Source organism: Ranitomeya variabilis, chromosome 4, assembly GCF_051348905.1.
Source record: "Ranitomeya variabilis isolate aRanVar5 chromosome 4, aRanVar5.hap1, whole genome shotgun sequence".
In the NCBI taxonomy this organism is placed as follows: domain Eukaryota; kingdom Metazoa; phylum Chordata; class Amphibia; order Anura; family Dendrobatidae; genus Ranitomeya; species Ranitomeya variabilis.
This window is the reverse complement of record NC_135235.1, coordinates 133,303,000-133,321,550: the sequence shown is the minus strand read 5'-3', so window position 1 is coordinate 133,321,550 and position 18,551 is coordinate 133,303,000. Positions and strand designations below refer to the sequence as shown.

Sequence of the window (18,551 nt, the reverse complement as noted above, 5' to 3'; positions counted from 1 at the left end):
AAGAACAATATAAGAAAAAAACTTGGATGATAAGAGGCTTCCGTGTATATGTGTTCTCGTGTCTGTGGGGGGTTGTTGTTTCCTATCATTTGTAGCAATTTACTGTATCAGATTATTTACATACTATTATAAACCCTCCATAGACTTTATTACACATATTTCTATTGATCTGATTGGCTGCAGGGCTTGCTCTAGCACATTATAGAATGGTGTGACATCACAGGATCGGCGCCATGGTGACTGGATATTGTGACATCATGAGGAATATATAAGCAGCCGCTCGCCCAGAATTCCGTTGAGGGTTATAGTAGGGAATTTCCTCGTGAGTATGAGCGTCTTATACTCCTGTCCTTATTATTCCCCATTTCCTATCCATATAAGTCTCTGATTTCTTCTGGCAAGCTTCCTCTACTCCCCAGTTCTCATATCCTATACATTTTTAATTAAAAAACCTTATATTTGATAATTAGCTCGTTATGGCAATATGTACTATTGATACAACTGGCATTTAACATTAGGATATTTAGAAGGAAACCTCTCTCTTTTTAACCAATTCAGGCTTACGCGATTATTTATTGTATGAGAATGACGAGCGCAATTTGGGAAAACATTTATGTAAGTTCGAAATAAGAAAAGTCATGTAATTCAGAATAGTGATTGTAACGATATCTCTATACATATATATAAAAATGAATTTCTGTTGTCTGATGTCCGTTATTTTCGCACCACCAACTGCCTGGACCAATCAGATCAGTATGATTACGATGATACCAAATCTGCATTTTTTTAAATTTAGTAGAAATCTGTCAGCAGGTTTTAGCTATGTAAACTGAAGACAGCATGCTGTAGGGGTTAATACACAGATGTCAGTGATGCCTCTTATCAAGCTCCATGCTGCTGGTTGCTTGCAATAATTGTATTAGTACCAGTAGCTTATCAATGCTGGGACTAGCTGGTCCCTGAGCCCTGGTCCAACGCGCCCCTCCTGTGGCAGGCAGCTCACTGTCTATGGACATTGTACATACAGAGCCTGGTGTAGGCGGGGGCAGCTTTCTCAGCTCTGCTGACAGTGGCATTAAACAGGTTAATAGCGGCAATCAGCGGGTACGCCAACTGCTGACGATGTAGGATGATGACATCTACATAATACAGACAACTGAACGCTGTGGAGTGGGCTCTGCATCTGAGACCCCTCTAAAGACCCTGACACACTTCATGATGAATATAGTATGCCCATATTTTTTAGCATAAATAAATATGGAAAAAATGGCCGCAGCTTCAGAGATTCATAAGATGCCGCTCATTTATAGATATATTCCACATATTTAATACTTGAATAAATGGACAATAAAGTCAGATGTCGCTGAGTTGTCACTTACCAGGCGTGCGGTTTATGGACTATATGAATGCTGCATGGGGCATGGACTGGCGCTCTGCTCATACATTGCCTTACAATTAATAAATCTATCTTGTGTGATTATTTGATACATTTCTCTTTTTACTATTACAGACGGCAATTTCCAACATGAGATGTAAGTATTGACATTCTCAGTACTGACAATTACAGCATTTATACCTCGCCGTCTCCTCCCAGCGCCCTGCTCCAGTCTGTGCAGTGCGGGGACTGAGGCTTTGCACCGCAGGCGCGATCTATTGATGTAATGGCGTCTGCTGAGCTGAGTCTCAGACGCACAGGGGCAGGCTGAATGGTGGGACCATTGTGGGCGTGCGCTAGCGATGCGTCCGACATTGCTTTCAATGGCGGCGTTAACGGACTACATTACACCGCATTATGCCGTGGTGTAACGAAGTCTGTTTAACGGAGTCACTGAACGCAATGTGAACCCAGCCTAAGAGAAATTCATGACATACTGATGGTAAAAATGGGCACAAAAGACAAAAAAAAATTTAAAAAGCTTAAAATCAGATGCAGCACACTAATGAATGCTAGTTGTCTTAGTTTTGTGTGAATGAGAATAAATTGAAGTGTGAATAAAACCTAACAATAAGTCATTAAATCTAACTGTAAACTGTTGTTTGCCTTTCAGCTACAGAACTAATTCACAGGTACGAGTCTTTCGTCTCATTGTACAGTGTGTGGGGCGCATGCGTCACCTCGGCTCCATCCTATGGGACATCTCAGAGCTGGAGGTCCCAGCGGACAGATCCCCCCATAATCAGTAACTTATTCCTTATACTGTGGATGGGGAGAACTAAGTTCTGACATCTTTTTTAATAAATGACCAGTGTAACAAAAAAGTCCCAGTTTCTCCCTTACCTAACATACACAGTGACATGTTCTCTTTGTACTATAGGGTGAATCCCCTGAAAATAATTCTGGAAGATCTGAGTAAAAATATTAAAGAGAGATTCACAATAACGTAAGTAAAAAATGTACAGTAACGCACTATTATAAGCAAACCTTACAGATCACACAGTGATATCGATGTGTCCTGATGTCAGACAGCTGATTCTCTTATTCAGGTAGCTCATAGCAATCCGGCAGTGACAACCATAGAGGTCCGCTGGAGACTTCTTGTCGTCATGCCAACCCATCGGTGATCCGCGATCATGTGACGGGGTCGCCGATGGGCGGGATTTTGCTTGCCGGGAGTGTGCGTTAAATGCTGCTGTCAGGGTTTGACCGCGGCATTTAACTAGTTAAAAGCCGCGGGTGGATTGTGATTCCACCCGCGGCTGTTAGAGGCACATGTAAGTTGTTCAACACAGCCGACATGTGCCGGGAAAGATGTGGGCTCAGTGCCGATGCCCACATCAAAGGGAGGGAATCCGACATTGGTGTACTATTACACCCAATGTCGCAAAGGGGTTTATATAGCTAATTCATAAAAAATGTAAAAAGTTACAGCCTAAACCAAAACGTATGAGTTTAATGGCACAATATGTTAGCTTTTAGGGCTATTTATCCATTGTGAAAATTAAAAAATTGGAGCTAAAACAACATTTTAGCAGAAGAACATGTAATTTTCATTTTCACAACCACATTTTAAAACGTTCACAGAAGCCCCTGGGAGTCTAACGTGCTAAACATGGCCGCATGTGAATTTCTGGATGGGTTTTCAATATGACAATCTAATGTTACCCAATCCTGTGTAGTACCAGTGAGCTCACAATGCTCCCCATACCTCTGGATTATATCCTTGAGAGCTATAGGTTCCACAATGGGGTCACTTGTGGGGGTTTCTGCTGTTTACACACCTTAAGGACCCTGCAAATGCAACATAGCACCCGCAATCTATTTCAGCCAAATTTGTGTTCCAAAACTGAAATCTTGCTCCTTCTCTTCTGAGCCCGGGCATTTGTCCACACAGGTTTCTGACCACATGTGGGGATCAGCGCACTCAGAAGAAACTGAGTTACACATTCTGAGGTCCATTTTCTTGTGCTATCCTTTATAAAGGTGAAAACATTGGGCCTGAAGCAACATTTTGGTGGGATGGTAGTCAGCAGGGGCTGCTGTGCGATGCTCCACCAGTCAGTACACAGATTACTGGCACACACAGATTAAAATTGGATCCGGCGCACTGATAACATTACGTTTTCTTGTACGCCCCCAGAGAAGCACATTGGGAAACGCACGTTGGGGTCTGCCTTTCCCACGCTTGCTGCAGGGTTGTCTGTCTATCTACTTATGCCTTAGCACTGTGAATATATTTGGAATACCCAGTGGAGTATTTATGGTCAGACCTTTTCTTATACTTATATTATTGTCTTAAAACATTGAGTGTCAGTGTCACTATATTACTTCTGTTATATTTTATGGATATGCTATGAAATTTAAGCACTATGCACTTTATGCAAACCTTACTTGTACATGTTTAGGATTAATCTTTTAGTCTGACCCTATTACTATCTATATACAGAGTTACTACCAGTATACCATCTCAGACTCTCTCCAGTCGTGTACATAGACATTTGTATTACTTTTCTGCTCTGGCGTGGCATTCAGGTGTCATTTCCCTTTGTATTTTAATTTTGTTTATAATGAATCTATATTGAATTTTGTGATACAATATTCTGTGATAAAAGTTGTTAACTCCAAAATATCCTAACAGGCCAAGTTACATGTTAACCTAGGAACCCTTCTTTGATATCACCTTCACAATTCTTGCATCCATTGAACTTGTGAGTTTATGGAGAGTTTCTGCTTGTATTTCTTTGCATGAAGTCAGAATAGCCTCCCAGAGCTGCTGTTTTGATGTGAACTGCCTCCCACCCTCATAGATCTTTGCTTGATGATACTCCAAAGGTTCTCTATAAGGTTGAGGTCAGGGGAAGATGGTGGCCACACCATGAGTTTATCTCCTTTTATGCCCATAGCAGCCAGTGAGGTATTCTTTGCAGCATGAGATGGTGCATTGTCATGCATGAAGATGATTTTGCTCCTGAAGGCACGTTCCTGCTTTTTATACCATGGAAGAAACTTGTCAGTCAGAAACTCTATATACTTTGCAGAGGTCATTTTCACACCTTCAGGAACCTTAAAGGGGACTACCAGCTGTTTTCCCATGATTCCGGCCCAAAACATAATTCCTCCACCTCCTTGCTGACGTCGCAGCCTTGTTGGGACATGGTGGCCATCCACCAACCATCCACTACTCCATCCATCTGGACTATCCAGGGTTGCTCGACACTCATAAGTAAACAAGACTGTTTGAAAATTTGTCATCATGTATGTCTGGGCCCACTGCAACCGTTTCTACTTGTGAACACTGTTTAGGGGTGGCCGAGTAGTAGGTTTATGCACCACAGCAAGCCTTTGAAGGATCCTACACCTTGAGGTTCGAGGGACTCCAGAGGCACCAGCAGCTTCAAATTACTGTTTGCTGCTTTGTAATGGCTTTTTAGCAGCTGCTCTCTTAATGAGACAAACTTGTCTGGCAGAAACCTTCCTCATTATGCCTTTATCAGCACAAACACATCTGTGCTCAGATACAGCCACAAATCTCTTAACAGTACGATGATCACGCTTAAGTTTTCGGGAAATATCTAATGTTTTCATCCCTTGACTAAGGCATTCCACTATTTGATGCCTTTCGGCAGCAGAGAGATCGTTTTTCTTTCCCATGTTACTTGAAAACTGTGGCCTGCTTAATAATGTGGAATATCATTTTTAAGTAGTTTTCCTTTAATTAGAATCACCTGGAAAACTAATTATCATACGTGTTTAAGATTGATTTCAGTGATTCTATTGAGCCCTGAGACACAACACCATCCATGAGTTTATTTGAAAAACAAAAAAATTAAATCTTTATGACACTTAAATCCAATTTGCGTAATAATTTGGAACACGGTATAGTCCTTTACTGATAATCTCCTGCTGATAAACCAGTGATTTTATTTAACCTACAGCAAGCAGCCCAGTTAGTGACATATTGCTGAAATCAAGGTCTCTGCCCCTACATCATGCTGCTCTCAGATTAAATAGTAAAAACCTGCAGACAGATTCCCTTTACCTGTGGAATGTAGTCAATGTAAAATGTTGGCAAAGAAAGTACCTAGAATGGAGGTAGAAGGGGAGGAATTTATCCCAGTTTGTCATGGTTACTAATGCTGTTGTATATCGTGATAATTAATTGCATTTGTACATTTCAATATGAGATATATTTTCCATGTACACTAGGGAGAGGAACTTACATCTGATAGAGAAGAAGATCAAAGAGGAGAACATCGCCCTCAAAAATATTCATCTGACTCTGTAAGTGCTGAGACTTATCGAGCTAATAAAAGTTATCGTTCTAGATAACAATGATCTATATTCTTACAGTTTCTTCTCTCCTCCCCACCATGGGCTGTAACTCAGTGCGGAGCTTAGTTACACTTTATTATTATTATTTATTATTACTATTTATTATTATAGCACCATTTATTCCATGGCGCTTTACATGTTGTACATGCTTTACACTAAATTACATGGAAACTTTGAGAATGTGACTGGGGGACACAATAGTTACCAGCAAGATTCAATAAAAAACCCACCTACTATGCGGGGGGCTACAGCACAGCTCTATGTAGGTGACTGAGCAGTGCTGCACTTAAGGCCTCATTCACACGGTCAGTATTTGGTCAGTATTTTACTTATTTATTTGTAAGCCAAAATCAGGAGAGGAACAATCAGAGGAAAAGTATAATAGAAACACATCACCACTTCTGTATTATCACCCACTACTGGTCTTGGATTACAAATACTGATGTAAAATACTGACCAAATACTGATAGTGTGAATGTGGCCTAATACAGACATGGCTGAGCACATAGTGGTACATGGAATAATAGAGAACATGCGGCAATAAACCAGCACTACGGACCCTTCACTCTCAGGATCTGTAGCAGTACTGGTAGTCGGACCTCCACCAGGTAGAAAGTGGAGACCTGGACTGGGAGGAGGGGGTGTTCGGTGGTGCGAAGCTGTGGCGGGTTCCGGGCTGGGAGGAGGGGGTGTTCGGCGGTGTGATGCTGTGGCGAGCCAAAAGTTTGCAGATTGAGATCTCTGATCCCAAGATCTCATCTCCCAAGATCTCAACCTGTTCATGCGCTGCCTCCCACAGACATTTTTCCAAGGTACACCGCAGTGAATACGATTGGAATTGTGAGCCCGCCACAGCCTCGCACCGCCAAACATCCCTTCCTCCCAGCCCACAGCCCGCCACAGCCTCGCACCGCTGAACACCCCCTCCTCCCAGCCCGGAACCCGCCACAGCCTCTCACCACCGAACACCCCCTCCTCCCAGCCCGGAACCTGCCACAGCCTCGCACTGCCGAACACCCCCTCCTCCCAGCCCTGAACCCGCCACAGCCTCACACTGCCTCACACCCCCTCCTCCCAGCCCGGAACCCGCCACAGCCTCACACTGCCGAACACCCCCTCCTCCCAGCCCTGAACCCGCCACAGCCTCACACTGCCAAACACCCCCTCCTCCCAAACGGGAACCAGCCACAGCCTCACACCGCCAAACATCCCCTCCTCCCAAACCGGAACCCGCCACAGCCTCACACCACCGAACACCCCCTCCTCCTAGCCAGGAGCACACAGCATCGCTCCTCTCCTCCTACCACCACCAGCTTCCTGCAGCAGTGACACTGCCTCCTGGCACCCCGCTCCTCCACCGTAGTCCTCCCAGTAGGCTACCATAAAAACCTGCCACAGCCTCACACCACCAAACACCCCCTTCTCCCAGCCCGAAACCAGCCACTGCCTCACACCACCAAACACCCCCTCCTCCCAAACGGGAACCAGCCACAGCCTCACACCGCCAAACATCCCCTCCTCCCAAACCGGAACCCGCCACAGCCTCACACCACCGAACACTCCCTCCTCCTAGCCAGGAGCACACAGCATCGCTCCTCTCCTCCTACCACCACCACCTTCCTGCAGCAGTGACACTGCCTCCTGGCACCCCGCTCCTCCACCGTAGTCCTCCCAGTAGGCTACCATAAAAACCTGCCACAGCCTCACACCACCAAACACCCCCTCCTCCCAGCCCGAAACCCGCCACAGCCTCACACCAAACACCCCCTCCTCCGAGCCCGGAACCCGCCACAGCCTTGCACCACCGAACACCCTCTCCTCCCAGCCCGGAACCCGCCACAGCCTCACACCGCCAAACACCCCCTCCTCCCAGCCCGGAACCCGCCACAGCCTCTCACCACCGAACACCCCCTCCTCCCAGCCCGGAACCTGCCACAGCCTCGCACTGCCGAACACCCCCTCCTCCCAGCCTGGAACCTGCCACAGCCTCACACCGCCAAACACCCCCTCCTCCCAGCCCAGAACCTGCCACAGCCTCTCACCACCGAACACCCCCTCCTCCCAGCCCTGATCCCGCCACAGCCTCACACCGCCTCACACCCCCTCCTCCCAGCCTGGAACCCGCCACAGCCTCACACCGCCGAACACCCCCTCTTCCCTGCCCGGAACCTGCCACAGCCTCACACAGCCGAACATCCCCTCCTCCTAGCTAGGAGCACACAGCATCGCTCCTCTCCTCCTACCACCACCAGCTTCCTGCAGCAGTGACACTACCTCCTGGCACCCCCCTCCGCCGCCATGGTCCTCCCAGTAGGCTACCGTAAAAATAGGACTATAAAACGCATGACTATTTTAATCAAAAATATTTTTTCTTATATTTCTCCCTGAAATTTGGGGGCTTCTTATGGTCCACAAAATTAGGTATATTGTATCAGAGAATATAGTATTATATACAGCTCTGGCAAAAATTAAGAGACCACTGCAAAATGCTCATTTATAGGTATATTTTTGAGTAAAATGTTAATTATTCTTTTATTCTATAAACTTCTGACAACATGTCTCCGAATTTCCAAGCAATAAATTTTGTATTTTTTTTCTGAAAAGGAGAAATGGTCAAAATAAAAAAAACAGTGCTTTCAGACCTCAAATAATGCAAAGAAAACACGTTCATAATCATTTAGGAACAACAATACTAATGTTGTAATTCAGGAAGAGTTCAGAAATCAATATTTTGTGGAATAACCATGATTTTTAATCACAGCTTTCATGTGTCTTGGTATGCTTTCCATCAGTATTTCACACTGCTTCTGGCGCAAAAATGTAAGCAGCTCTTCTTTGTTTGATGGCTTGTGACTATCCATCATCCTCTTGATTACATTCCAGAGGTTTTCAATCGGGTTCAGGTCTGGAGATTGGGCTGCCCATGACAGAGTTTTCATGTGGTGGTCTCTTTTTTTGCCAGAGCTGTAGTATTATATGTAAATGAGGATGTAAGTGCCCCGAGAGCAGGATGATTTTGGTCTGGTGCATATATTCTCCACACTGTTCCCTGCCTGGTGCTGCCTAGTGCGCCAATATTATCAGGTGAATAAAAATCTTATACTCCTGTTGCTGACAATCAGTCAGCCCGACCTAATGGGATTTATCCTTTGGATACAATATCATCAGGTTGGTGCCAGTCGGAGAAAAGGCCGACTCTACAGCATGCTGTGCTTGTAAAAAAAAAAATGCCACTGACCCCCACAAGAAAGGGTGAAGAATTACACCACAGGAAAGGTGCACCGTTTGGAGGAGTTTGTAGGGAACCTGTCAGGTCCCCAAATGCTATTAGCCTGCAGATATGGGGTAAATGTGCAGGTTAAGGGTTCGGTCACACGAGCCTATAACACGGCCGAGTGCTACATGATAAAACATCTCACACTACTCGGACCAATGTTATTCTATGGGGCAGCTCAGATCAGAGTTTATTTTCACATGCCGATTTAGCAATTGTATCACACTCACCCATACAAGTCTATGGGTGTGTGCGAAGCTTCGGACTGCACTTGGATGTCATCCGAGTGTAGTGCGCTTACCGTATATACCGGTAATAGAGGAGCCTCCGGCTTTCAGTCATAGAGGAGTGACCGGCACAGCTTCAGTCACAGTGAGGGCGGCTGTAACTGCACACCGACACTGACTGACAGCCGGCTCTGCACTGATGCACTTCTGAGCAACTTGTTAATCGCCACTCACAACTCTGTGAGCCGTGACTGTAATTCCTCCGGGCATGCCTGCATGACTGAAAGCCGGTGGCTCCCAGAAGAAAAACAGATAATTTTCTCCCAGGTGACGCACTTTCAGTACAGCGGCCAGCAAATTCATAACACTATTGACTTGTAGATTAATCCAATATCTGCAGATAATAGCGTTATAAGACCTGACAGGTTCACTTTAAACTGATTTTTTTGGCGGGGATGGTGCGTTCAAGACGCAGGAGTCATTGGAACTGGCTCATAAGTGGAGAAGGAAGCAAATTTCTCTGATAAGCTATATTACAAAGCTTCTTACATTTTCTCGTACTATTGAGTTTGTGACCATTTAACATAAATGGATGTATCTTCATTGTACAATAGTGAGAAAGAGAAAAATGAAAGAAAGAAAAAAACAAAACTGATGAAGAACAGAATAATGATTATGTAAGTGCCGACAATTACTGATCTAATATAAGCAAACCTTATAGATCCCATAATGATACAGACGTTTCCTTATCCCCGATGTGTGATTGTCTGTATTCAGGGACAGATGATGTAAACCTGTCTGCACATGATACACCGTATATCTACTACACAGAGGCCGGGGTCACACTAGAGAGGAATAAGGACGAGCGAGAGGCGCAAAAACTACACATTGCACACGGACCAATGTTTCTCTATGGGGCAGCTCCCATCAGCCTTATATTTCTCGGCCGTATTTTACGGGCTGAGAAAATCGCAGCATGATGCGATTGTCAGCGTATTCCTCCAAAAATACGCCAATGCAAGTCTATGGGGGCGAGAAAAATACGGATTACACACGGACCAATGTTTCTCTATGGGGCAGCTCCCATCAGCCTTATATTTCTCAGCCGTATTTTACGGGCTGAGAAAATCGCAGCATGATGCGATTGTCAGCGTATTCCTCCAAAAATACGCCAATGCAAGTCTATGGGGGCGAGAAAAATACGGATTACACACGGACCATCAGTGTGACTTGCGAGAAATACGCAGCGGTGTTCTATGGAAAAGCCGGTAATTCAGTGCGGTGTACAGTAAAATCACACTGACAGAATAGAATAGAATAGGTAGAATAAATGACTACACATAGAATAGGTATAAATATATATTTATATGTCATACAGCGCTAGATAGCATAAAAGCCAGTAATTCAATTGCCGGCTTTTGCTATCTCCTTATCAAACCCGACAGGATATGAGACAAGGTTTACAGACAGTAAACCATCTCATATCCCTTATATTATTACATATTCCTCACTAATAATGTTAGTAGTGTGTGTGTGTGTGCAAAATTTGGGAGCTCTAGGTGTTAAAATTAAGGGTTAAATCACGGAAAAAACTGGCATGGGCTCCGGCTCAATTTTCTCCGCCAGAGTGGGAAAGCCAGTGACTGAGGGCAGATATTAATAGCCTAGAGAGGGTCCATGGTTATTGCCCCCCGGCAAAAAACATCTGCTCCCAGCCACCCCAGAAAAGGCACATCTGTAAGATGATGTTTGATGTTTTCCCCGTCCTCTATATATGTGACATTACTGCCGGCCTCCTCTATGCACAGTGAGCTCTGGGGGTCTCATATCCCCCTACAGCACAGGGTGACTGATCAGGCTGGACTATGCACACTGCTCTATGGGGTGGGAGATTCTCCCCTCTGCTTGTAGATGGACCAGCCCAGAGCAGGGGCATGTCTCAGACTCCCCAAGAACACTGTCTGGAGACTCCTGGCGCTCACACATGAAGGGAAGGTCTAGAGAGCAGAGGAATAGTGGCGGATAGAGGAAGCAGGCGGCCACCAGGGGTCAGATCTGCATTATACATGGATTGTGGTTCTGTATTGTGAGTGGGAAGGTCGCTTTATCCCGATGATGGCGGCATGTGGTCACATCAGGAGTATAGAGCGGCTCAGAAGCTGCATCAGGTAGATACTTGCTGTGTTTCACAGCCATCATCTGCCTATAACAGCACAGCCGGACTGAGCTCCACCTGCGGCTGTTCACCTATTTAACCCCTTACCATCATGGTGATTTTCCATTTTTTGTGTATTCATTCCCCCCCACTACTAAGTGCCATAATTTTTTGTTTTTCCATTGACATAGCCATATGAGGGCTTGTTTTTTTGCTGGATGAGTTGTATATTTGAAAAACACTTTTTAATTTATCATGTGATTAGAAATAAAATTCCAAGTGCTTCAAAGCTGCAGGAAAAAAGAAATTCTGCAATGGTTTTTGGGTATTTTTACTTAGAATGTTAATTATACAGTAGGAATGACCTGACGATATGATTCTCCAGGTCAGTATGATTATGACCACACATGCAGAAATACATTTTACAAATGAAAAAATAATAATAATTCTGCTTGTGTCAACAAATCCTCAAATGTCTGTGTAGACCAAAACATAAAGGGATGTGGCTCTTGGAAGGAGGGGAGTAAAAAAATGAAGGCTCCAAAATGGAAAATTAAAGCATTAAAATAAGTCTGGGACATATATATATATATATATATATATATATATATATATATATATATATATATATTTATATATATATATATATATAATTGTCTAAGAGTTTAATTGTCTGTCTGTCCTGGAAATCCCACGTCACTGATTGGTCGAGGCCAGCCGGCCTCCACTGCTGTCAAGTGCCGCCGTTGTGTTGTCTAAGGGTCTAATTGTCTGTCTGTCTCGGAAATCCCGCCTTGCTGATTGGTCGAGGCCTCCACTGCTGTCAAGTGCCGCCATTGTGTAGAGAGTGTGTGCCTGCGTCTCCCTGTATGGGAAGCATCTCCCTGTGTTTCTATCTTAGAATGGGTCGTAAACGAAAATACGCCAATGAGGATGACAGAAAAGCAGCAGCAAGAAAACGACAACATCAGGAACAGGAGACACCACAACAAACTGCCGCCAGACAAACCCAGGATGTGGAATCTCACAGACAATGTCGCCAACAGGAGGCACCACAACAAACTGCTGCTAGACAAGCCCAGGATGCGGAATCTCACAGACACCGTCGCCAACCGGAGACACTACAACAAACTGTTGTATGACAGGAACAACATGATCACCAAATTCATAAAAAACGAATGCTCTACCAACTAAGGCACGACCAGGACAAAATTCAACAACTTGCACATTACGTAACAGACAATGAAAGTACAATTCATGAACACTACTGTGGGAATATGAATGCAGTTTGCTCTAAATGCGACTCTCTGAATTTCATTGATGAAAAACCATCTGACAATCAGTTTACTCAATGCTGCCAAAAAGGAAAAATTATGCTACCGAGACCTCACTACTCAGATCCGTTTGAGCAGTTAATGAAAGGAATGCATCAACACAGTAGAAATTTCATGGAAAATATCAGAAGCATCAACAGTTCTCATGCGTTTGCTTCAATCGGTGCCAACATTGCACCGCCCCCTGGATTTGGACCGTATTGTGTGCAATATACTGCGTGGGCTGTGCAATATACTACGTGGGCTGTGCAATATACTGCGTGGGCTGTGCTATATACTACGTGGGCTGTACAATATACTACGTGGGCTGTGTTATACACTACATGGGCTGTGTTATACACTACGTTGGCTGTGTTATACACTACGTGGGCTGTGTTATACACTACGTGGGCTGTGTTATACACTACGTGGGCTGTGTTATACACTACATGGGCTGTGTTATACACTACATGGGCTGTGTTATACACTACGTTGGCTGTGTTATACACTACGTGGGCTGTGTTATACACTACGTGGGCTGTGTTATACACTACGTGGGCTGTGTTATACACTACATGGGCTGTGTTATACACTACATGGGCTGTGTTATACACTACGTGCGCTGTGTTATGCACTATGTGCGAGGGCTGTTATATGCTATGTGGGCTGTTATGCACTCTGTGGGCTGTGCTATATACTACGTGGCTGTGCAATATACTACGTGGGCTGTTATATACTACATGGCCAGCCGTGAACAATCAGCGACAGACGCAGTGTATGAATCCTGTGTATTCAATGTATTATTCTAAAATCTTCATAAATAAACTACATACATATTCTAGAATACCCGATGCGTTAGAATCGGGCCACCATCTAGTATATATATATATATATATATATATATATATATATATATATATATATATATATATATATATATACATATATATAGAAAATATATAATACCCATGGGGTCTATTTATGCCGCCAGCCCTCTAGGCTTCTATCCCCACAGAGTGAGCGCCCCCTAGTGATAGCTCTGAGTATACAAGTTTGTATCATTTGTGTGATGTAGTTGTGTTGGGAAAGTATTTGGGATGGAGACGGAGGGGAATGTGATCGCTGCTGCTCCTCAAATTGCTGATATTTATACATAAACATATGAAATAATGATTTATGTTCCATGTACAACAGGGGAGAAATCAAACTAAAATTACAAGAAAGATTGGAAAAGGAGACGGAAGAGCTTCACATGATGGAGAAAACTTTGTAAGTGCTTTTTTTCCAGGTAGAAATGATATGTCTGCACACATTATACATCTGTCTACGCTGATAGTTGTCATTTCTCAGTTTAGGAGGTTTATAGGACTCAGGAGGTCGGCACATGTCCAATCTGTATCCTCATATATATGGCTGAATACAATAGTGGAGCCGGGAGCCATCAGCTTCCTGCACCACCACACGGCCTGTGCTCCCCGCGCTGCGTAATCCTATGGCTGCATATACATTAAATGGGAGTATACTCAGGACTACAGATCATGAGTAGGGATTCTGGTAACACGTAAGCTGAGCAGCAGTACTCAATGTCAGGCAGCAGCTGCAAAAGCAACAAGATTTTACGGTGTATAAAAAGAGATGAATTCCTGCGATCCCATACTGTTAGCCCTTTATAAATCACTTGTCAGGCCACATCTGGAATATGGGATCCAGTTTTGGGTTCCACACTTTAAAAAGGATATTCAGAAGATAGAGTCAGTTCAAAGACAGAAACTAGATTATTACCAGGAATGGAGACTTCTCATATGATGAAAGGTTGGAAAAGTTGGGCTTGTTTAGATCAGAAAATAGATGTCTCGGAGGAGATCTCCTTCATAAATATACATGTGGTCAGTACAAAGGACTACACATGACTTATTCCTCCCAAGGACCGTACTAAGGACCAGGGGCACTCATTACAGCTGGAAGAAAGGCGATTCCAGCAGCTAAATAGGAAAGGGTTCTTTACAGTTACAGCAGTCAGACTGTGGAATGCCGACCACAGGAGGAAGTAATGGCTGACACTTAAGGGCTGGATGATTTCCGCAATACACATAACATTGCAGGTTATAGTTAGTTTAGTGACAAAATGCACAATTAGTGGAGAAAGGATGAACCTGATGGACCGGGGTCTTTTTTACAACCTATGTAATAAATAGACCTCACATGTAAAAACGACAAAGTATAGATGAGAATGGCACCAGGCGAGAAAATGAAGATAATTCGATACCAGGATTAGGATTCCATTGAAGACACAATTGGCACATGTATTGCAGCAATACGCGGGTGGTGCTCAACAATAAAAGTTAATGTGAATCCAAATGCAGAGAAATAGAAGTGGCACTCACCCCAATGTTGCTGTGAATCAAAGTCCTTTATTCATATTATGCTATAATGGACATAATACGGAGTGGCGGCTGGTAGAGGAAAAGGTGCAGGGGAGAGAAAAGGACAACGGCCGTTTCGCGCTTGTGCGCTTCCACGGGTCCAGGTGCATGAATTAAAAACGTCATATCCTATATAGGAAACTAGACGACTAAATACATACAGGTGAGTGATAAAAACAAAGCTAATTATAAACACCAAATAACACGTATAAGCGTCTTAAATATTTTTCATAAAAAGTCACATTTACCGGACAATAGCTTTACAAAGGGAATATATAATTTTTTTACAAAAAAATGGTCATATCAAGCTTGTCATTCAGTCCGATAGGTCCCTGTGCGTTGGTCTCCATAATCCACCTAGCTTCGCATTGAAGTAGCAGTTTTTTGCGATCCCCCCCGTTAAGCGGGGTATTAACTGTTTCAAGACCAGCAAATCGTAGAACATTTGGGTTTGCATTATGTATCTCCCGCATATGTTTAATGAATCGGGGGCAACCTTTACCAGATGAAACGGAATTATAATGTTCTCTGAATCTATGAAACATGGGGCGTATGGTTTTCCCAATATAGAAAAAATGGCAGGGACAACGAATAAGGTAAACTACGTACTGGGTTTTACATGTAACTAATTGACGGACTGTGTGACAAACAGGACCAATGTGAATAGGATTGTCCAGGAGTCTAAGGTGGCAGAAGCTACAATTCCCACATTTATAATTACCAGTAGGTTGTAATCTTTTCAACCAATTCTTTTCTGTGGGTGCCAATCGATTTTTAACCAAAAGGTCTCCTAAATTTGTCGTGCGTTTATATGCGAAGGTGGGGTGATTAACCAACACTGAAGATAATTCTCTATCGTTCTGCAAAATATGCCAGTTTTTATTTATAGCCGCATAAATTTCTTTATCCATTGGGCTATGTGTAAAGGTAAATACAAATTTTGTATTTTTATCCGTTCTCTCACTGCGAGAGGTTGTAGACCTTTTACGATTTCTTAATAAATCTAATTGTGTTAGTTTCATCACCCTGCCTTCGGCTGTTGACAAAATTTTTAGAGGGATAATTTCTCTTAAGAAGATTAGTTTTGAGTTCAGTTATTTGCTTTTTAAAAATTGTGTCATTATTATTGATTTTTCTATAGCGAATCATTTGGCTATAGGGTATACTATTCCTTGTATGGAAAGGATGGGCGCTATTGAAATGAAGTATGCTATTAGTTGCAGTAGGTTTTTTATGTACCGATGTATTTATTATTCCTTCTATTATATCAATTTTCACATCGAGGAATTCGAGCGAATCACCTCCAAAACAAGCTGTGAATTGCATATTGTCCTCATTGATAGAATTAAGGTGGGCAGTGAAGTCAAGGAAGTCATTTTTTGTACCATCCCACACAATAAAAATATCGTCCGCAAATCTATGGTACGTACGTATATAATGCAGAAACGGGTTGGTAACGGATGTGATGTATTTTTCTTCAAAAACCGCTAAAAATAAATTTGCAAAAACGCATGCAACAGGCGTACCCATTGCGGTTCCTGTGCATTGCAGGAACCATTTATCACAAAATTTAAATGCGTTGTGTGCCAAAATAAATTGCAAGCTCTCAGTAATGAACTCAATGAAATCACGATCTTTGTCAGTGTTGAGTAGAATCGTGCGAATAGCATCGATGCCCTTATCATGCGGAATCCTTGAAAATCCCCCGAACTGAACTCAAAACTAATCTTCTTAAGAGAAATTATCCCTCTAAAATTTTGTCAACAGCCGAAGGCAGGGTGATGAAACTAACACAATTAGATTTATTAAGAAATCGTAAAAGGTCTACAACCTCTCGCAGTGAGAGAACGGATAAAAATACAAAATTTGTATTTACCTTTACACATAGCCCAATGGATAAAGAAATTTATGCGGCTATAAATAAAAACTGGCATATTTTGCAGAACGATAGAGAATTATCTTCAGTGTTGGTTAATCACCCCACCTTCGCATATAAACGCACGACAAATTTAGGAGACCTTTTGGTTAAAAATCGATTGGCACCCACAGAAAAGAATTGGTTGAAAAGATTACAACCTACTGGTAATTATAAATGTGGGAATTGTAGCTTCTGCCACCTTAGACTCCTGGACAATCCTATTCACATTGGTCCTGTTTGTCACACAGTCCGTCAATTAGTTACATGTAAAACCCAGTACGTAGTTTACCTTATTCGTTGTCCCTGCCATTTTTTCTATATTGGGAAAACCATACGCCCCATGTTTCATAGATTCAGAGAACATTATAATTCCGTTTCATCTGGTAAAGGTTGCCCCCGATTCATTAAACATATGCGGGAGATACATAATGCAAACCCAAATGTTCTACGATTTGCTGGTCTTGAAACAGTTAATACCCCGCTTAATGGGGGGGATCGCAAAAAACTGCTACTTCAATGCGAAGCTAGGTGGATTATGGAGACCAACGCACAGGGACCTATCGGACTGAATGACAAGCTTGATATGACCATTTTTTTGTAAAAAAATTATATATTCCCTTTGTAAAGCTATTGTCCGGTAAATGTGACTTTTTATGAAAAATATTTAAGACGCTTATACGTGTTATTTGGTGTTTATAATTAGCTTTGTTTTTATCACTCACCTGTATGTATTTAGTCGTCTAGTTTCCTATATAGGATATGACGTTTTTAATTCATGCACCTGGACCCGTGGAAGCGCACAAGCGCGAAACGGCCGTTGTCCTTTTCTCTCCCCTGCACCTTTTCCTCTACCAGACCAGCCGCCACTCCGTATTATGTCCATTATAGCATAATATGAATAAAGGACTTTGATTCACAGCAACATTGGGGTGAGTGCCACTTCTATTTCTCTGCATTTAGACCTCACATGTAAACACAGGTGCAGATGAAATAGAAAATAATTCCCTAAAATCATTATCATCCCGTCTGTAAATTGTAATATTAAAGCTGAAAGAAAACCAAAATGTCACTTTTTTATTGTAGATTTTGAACTTATGCCCCAAGTCACCACAGGGGGCGCATTACTCATCTTGACAAAGAGCGCATGTTGCTCGAAACACCTCAAAGGAGGCCTGTACTCACTTTTTTGTGAACACAATTTCAATCTTTGCATCATGTACCTTGGATAATGAAATGCACTTTCTTGGACTTAGGGCTGTCCCACACGTCCAGATAATTCCGGTACCGGAAACAATCGGTACCGGAATTATCCGTGTCCGTGTGCCCCTGCGTTTCTGGTGAACATCAGTGTGGCACACGTGTGCCGCCCGTGTGCCCACTGGGTACCACACGCACCGTGCTAGGTACCACGCGTACTACCAGCATCTGGTGCTGAATCCGCAATTCATATGTTCCCTGCAGCAGCGTTTGC

The 18,551-nt window shown here is 43.2% G+C and overlaps 1 protein-coding gene across 1 annotated transcript in view; it reads left to right on the top strand.

The window, feature by feature from the left end:
- Positions 1-317: 317 nt before the first annotated feature.
- Positions 318-18,551, top strand: part of LOC143770048 (uncharacterized) — a 30,480-nt gene continuing 12,246 nt past the window's right edge. Inside the window, exons 1-8 of the mRNA XM_077259276.1 lie at positions 318-322; positions 559-615; positions 1,511-1,532; positions 2,049-2,067; positions 2,316-2,381; positions 5,645-5,719; positions 9,886-9,948; positions 13,934-14,008. Of these exons, the coding sequence (XP_077115391.1) occupies positions 580-615; positions 1,511-1,532; positions 2,049-2,067; positions 2,316-2,381; positions 5,645-5,719; positions 9,886-9,948; positions 13,934-14,008 (356 nt within the window). The 5' untranslated portion in view covers positions 318-322; positions 559-579. The remainder of the gene's footprint in view (positions 323-558; positions 616-1,510; positions 1,533-2,048; positions 2,068-2,315; positions 2,382-5,644; positions 5,720-9,885; positions 9,949-13,933; positions 14,009-18,551) is intronic.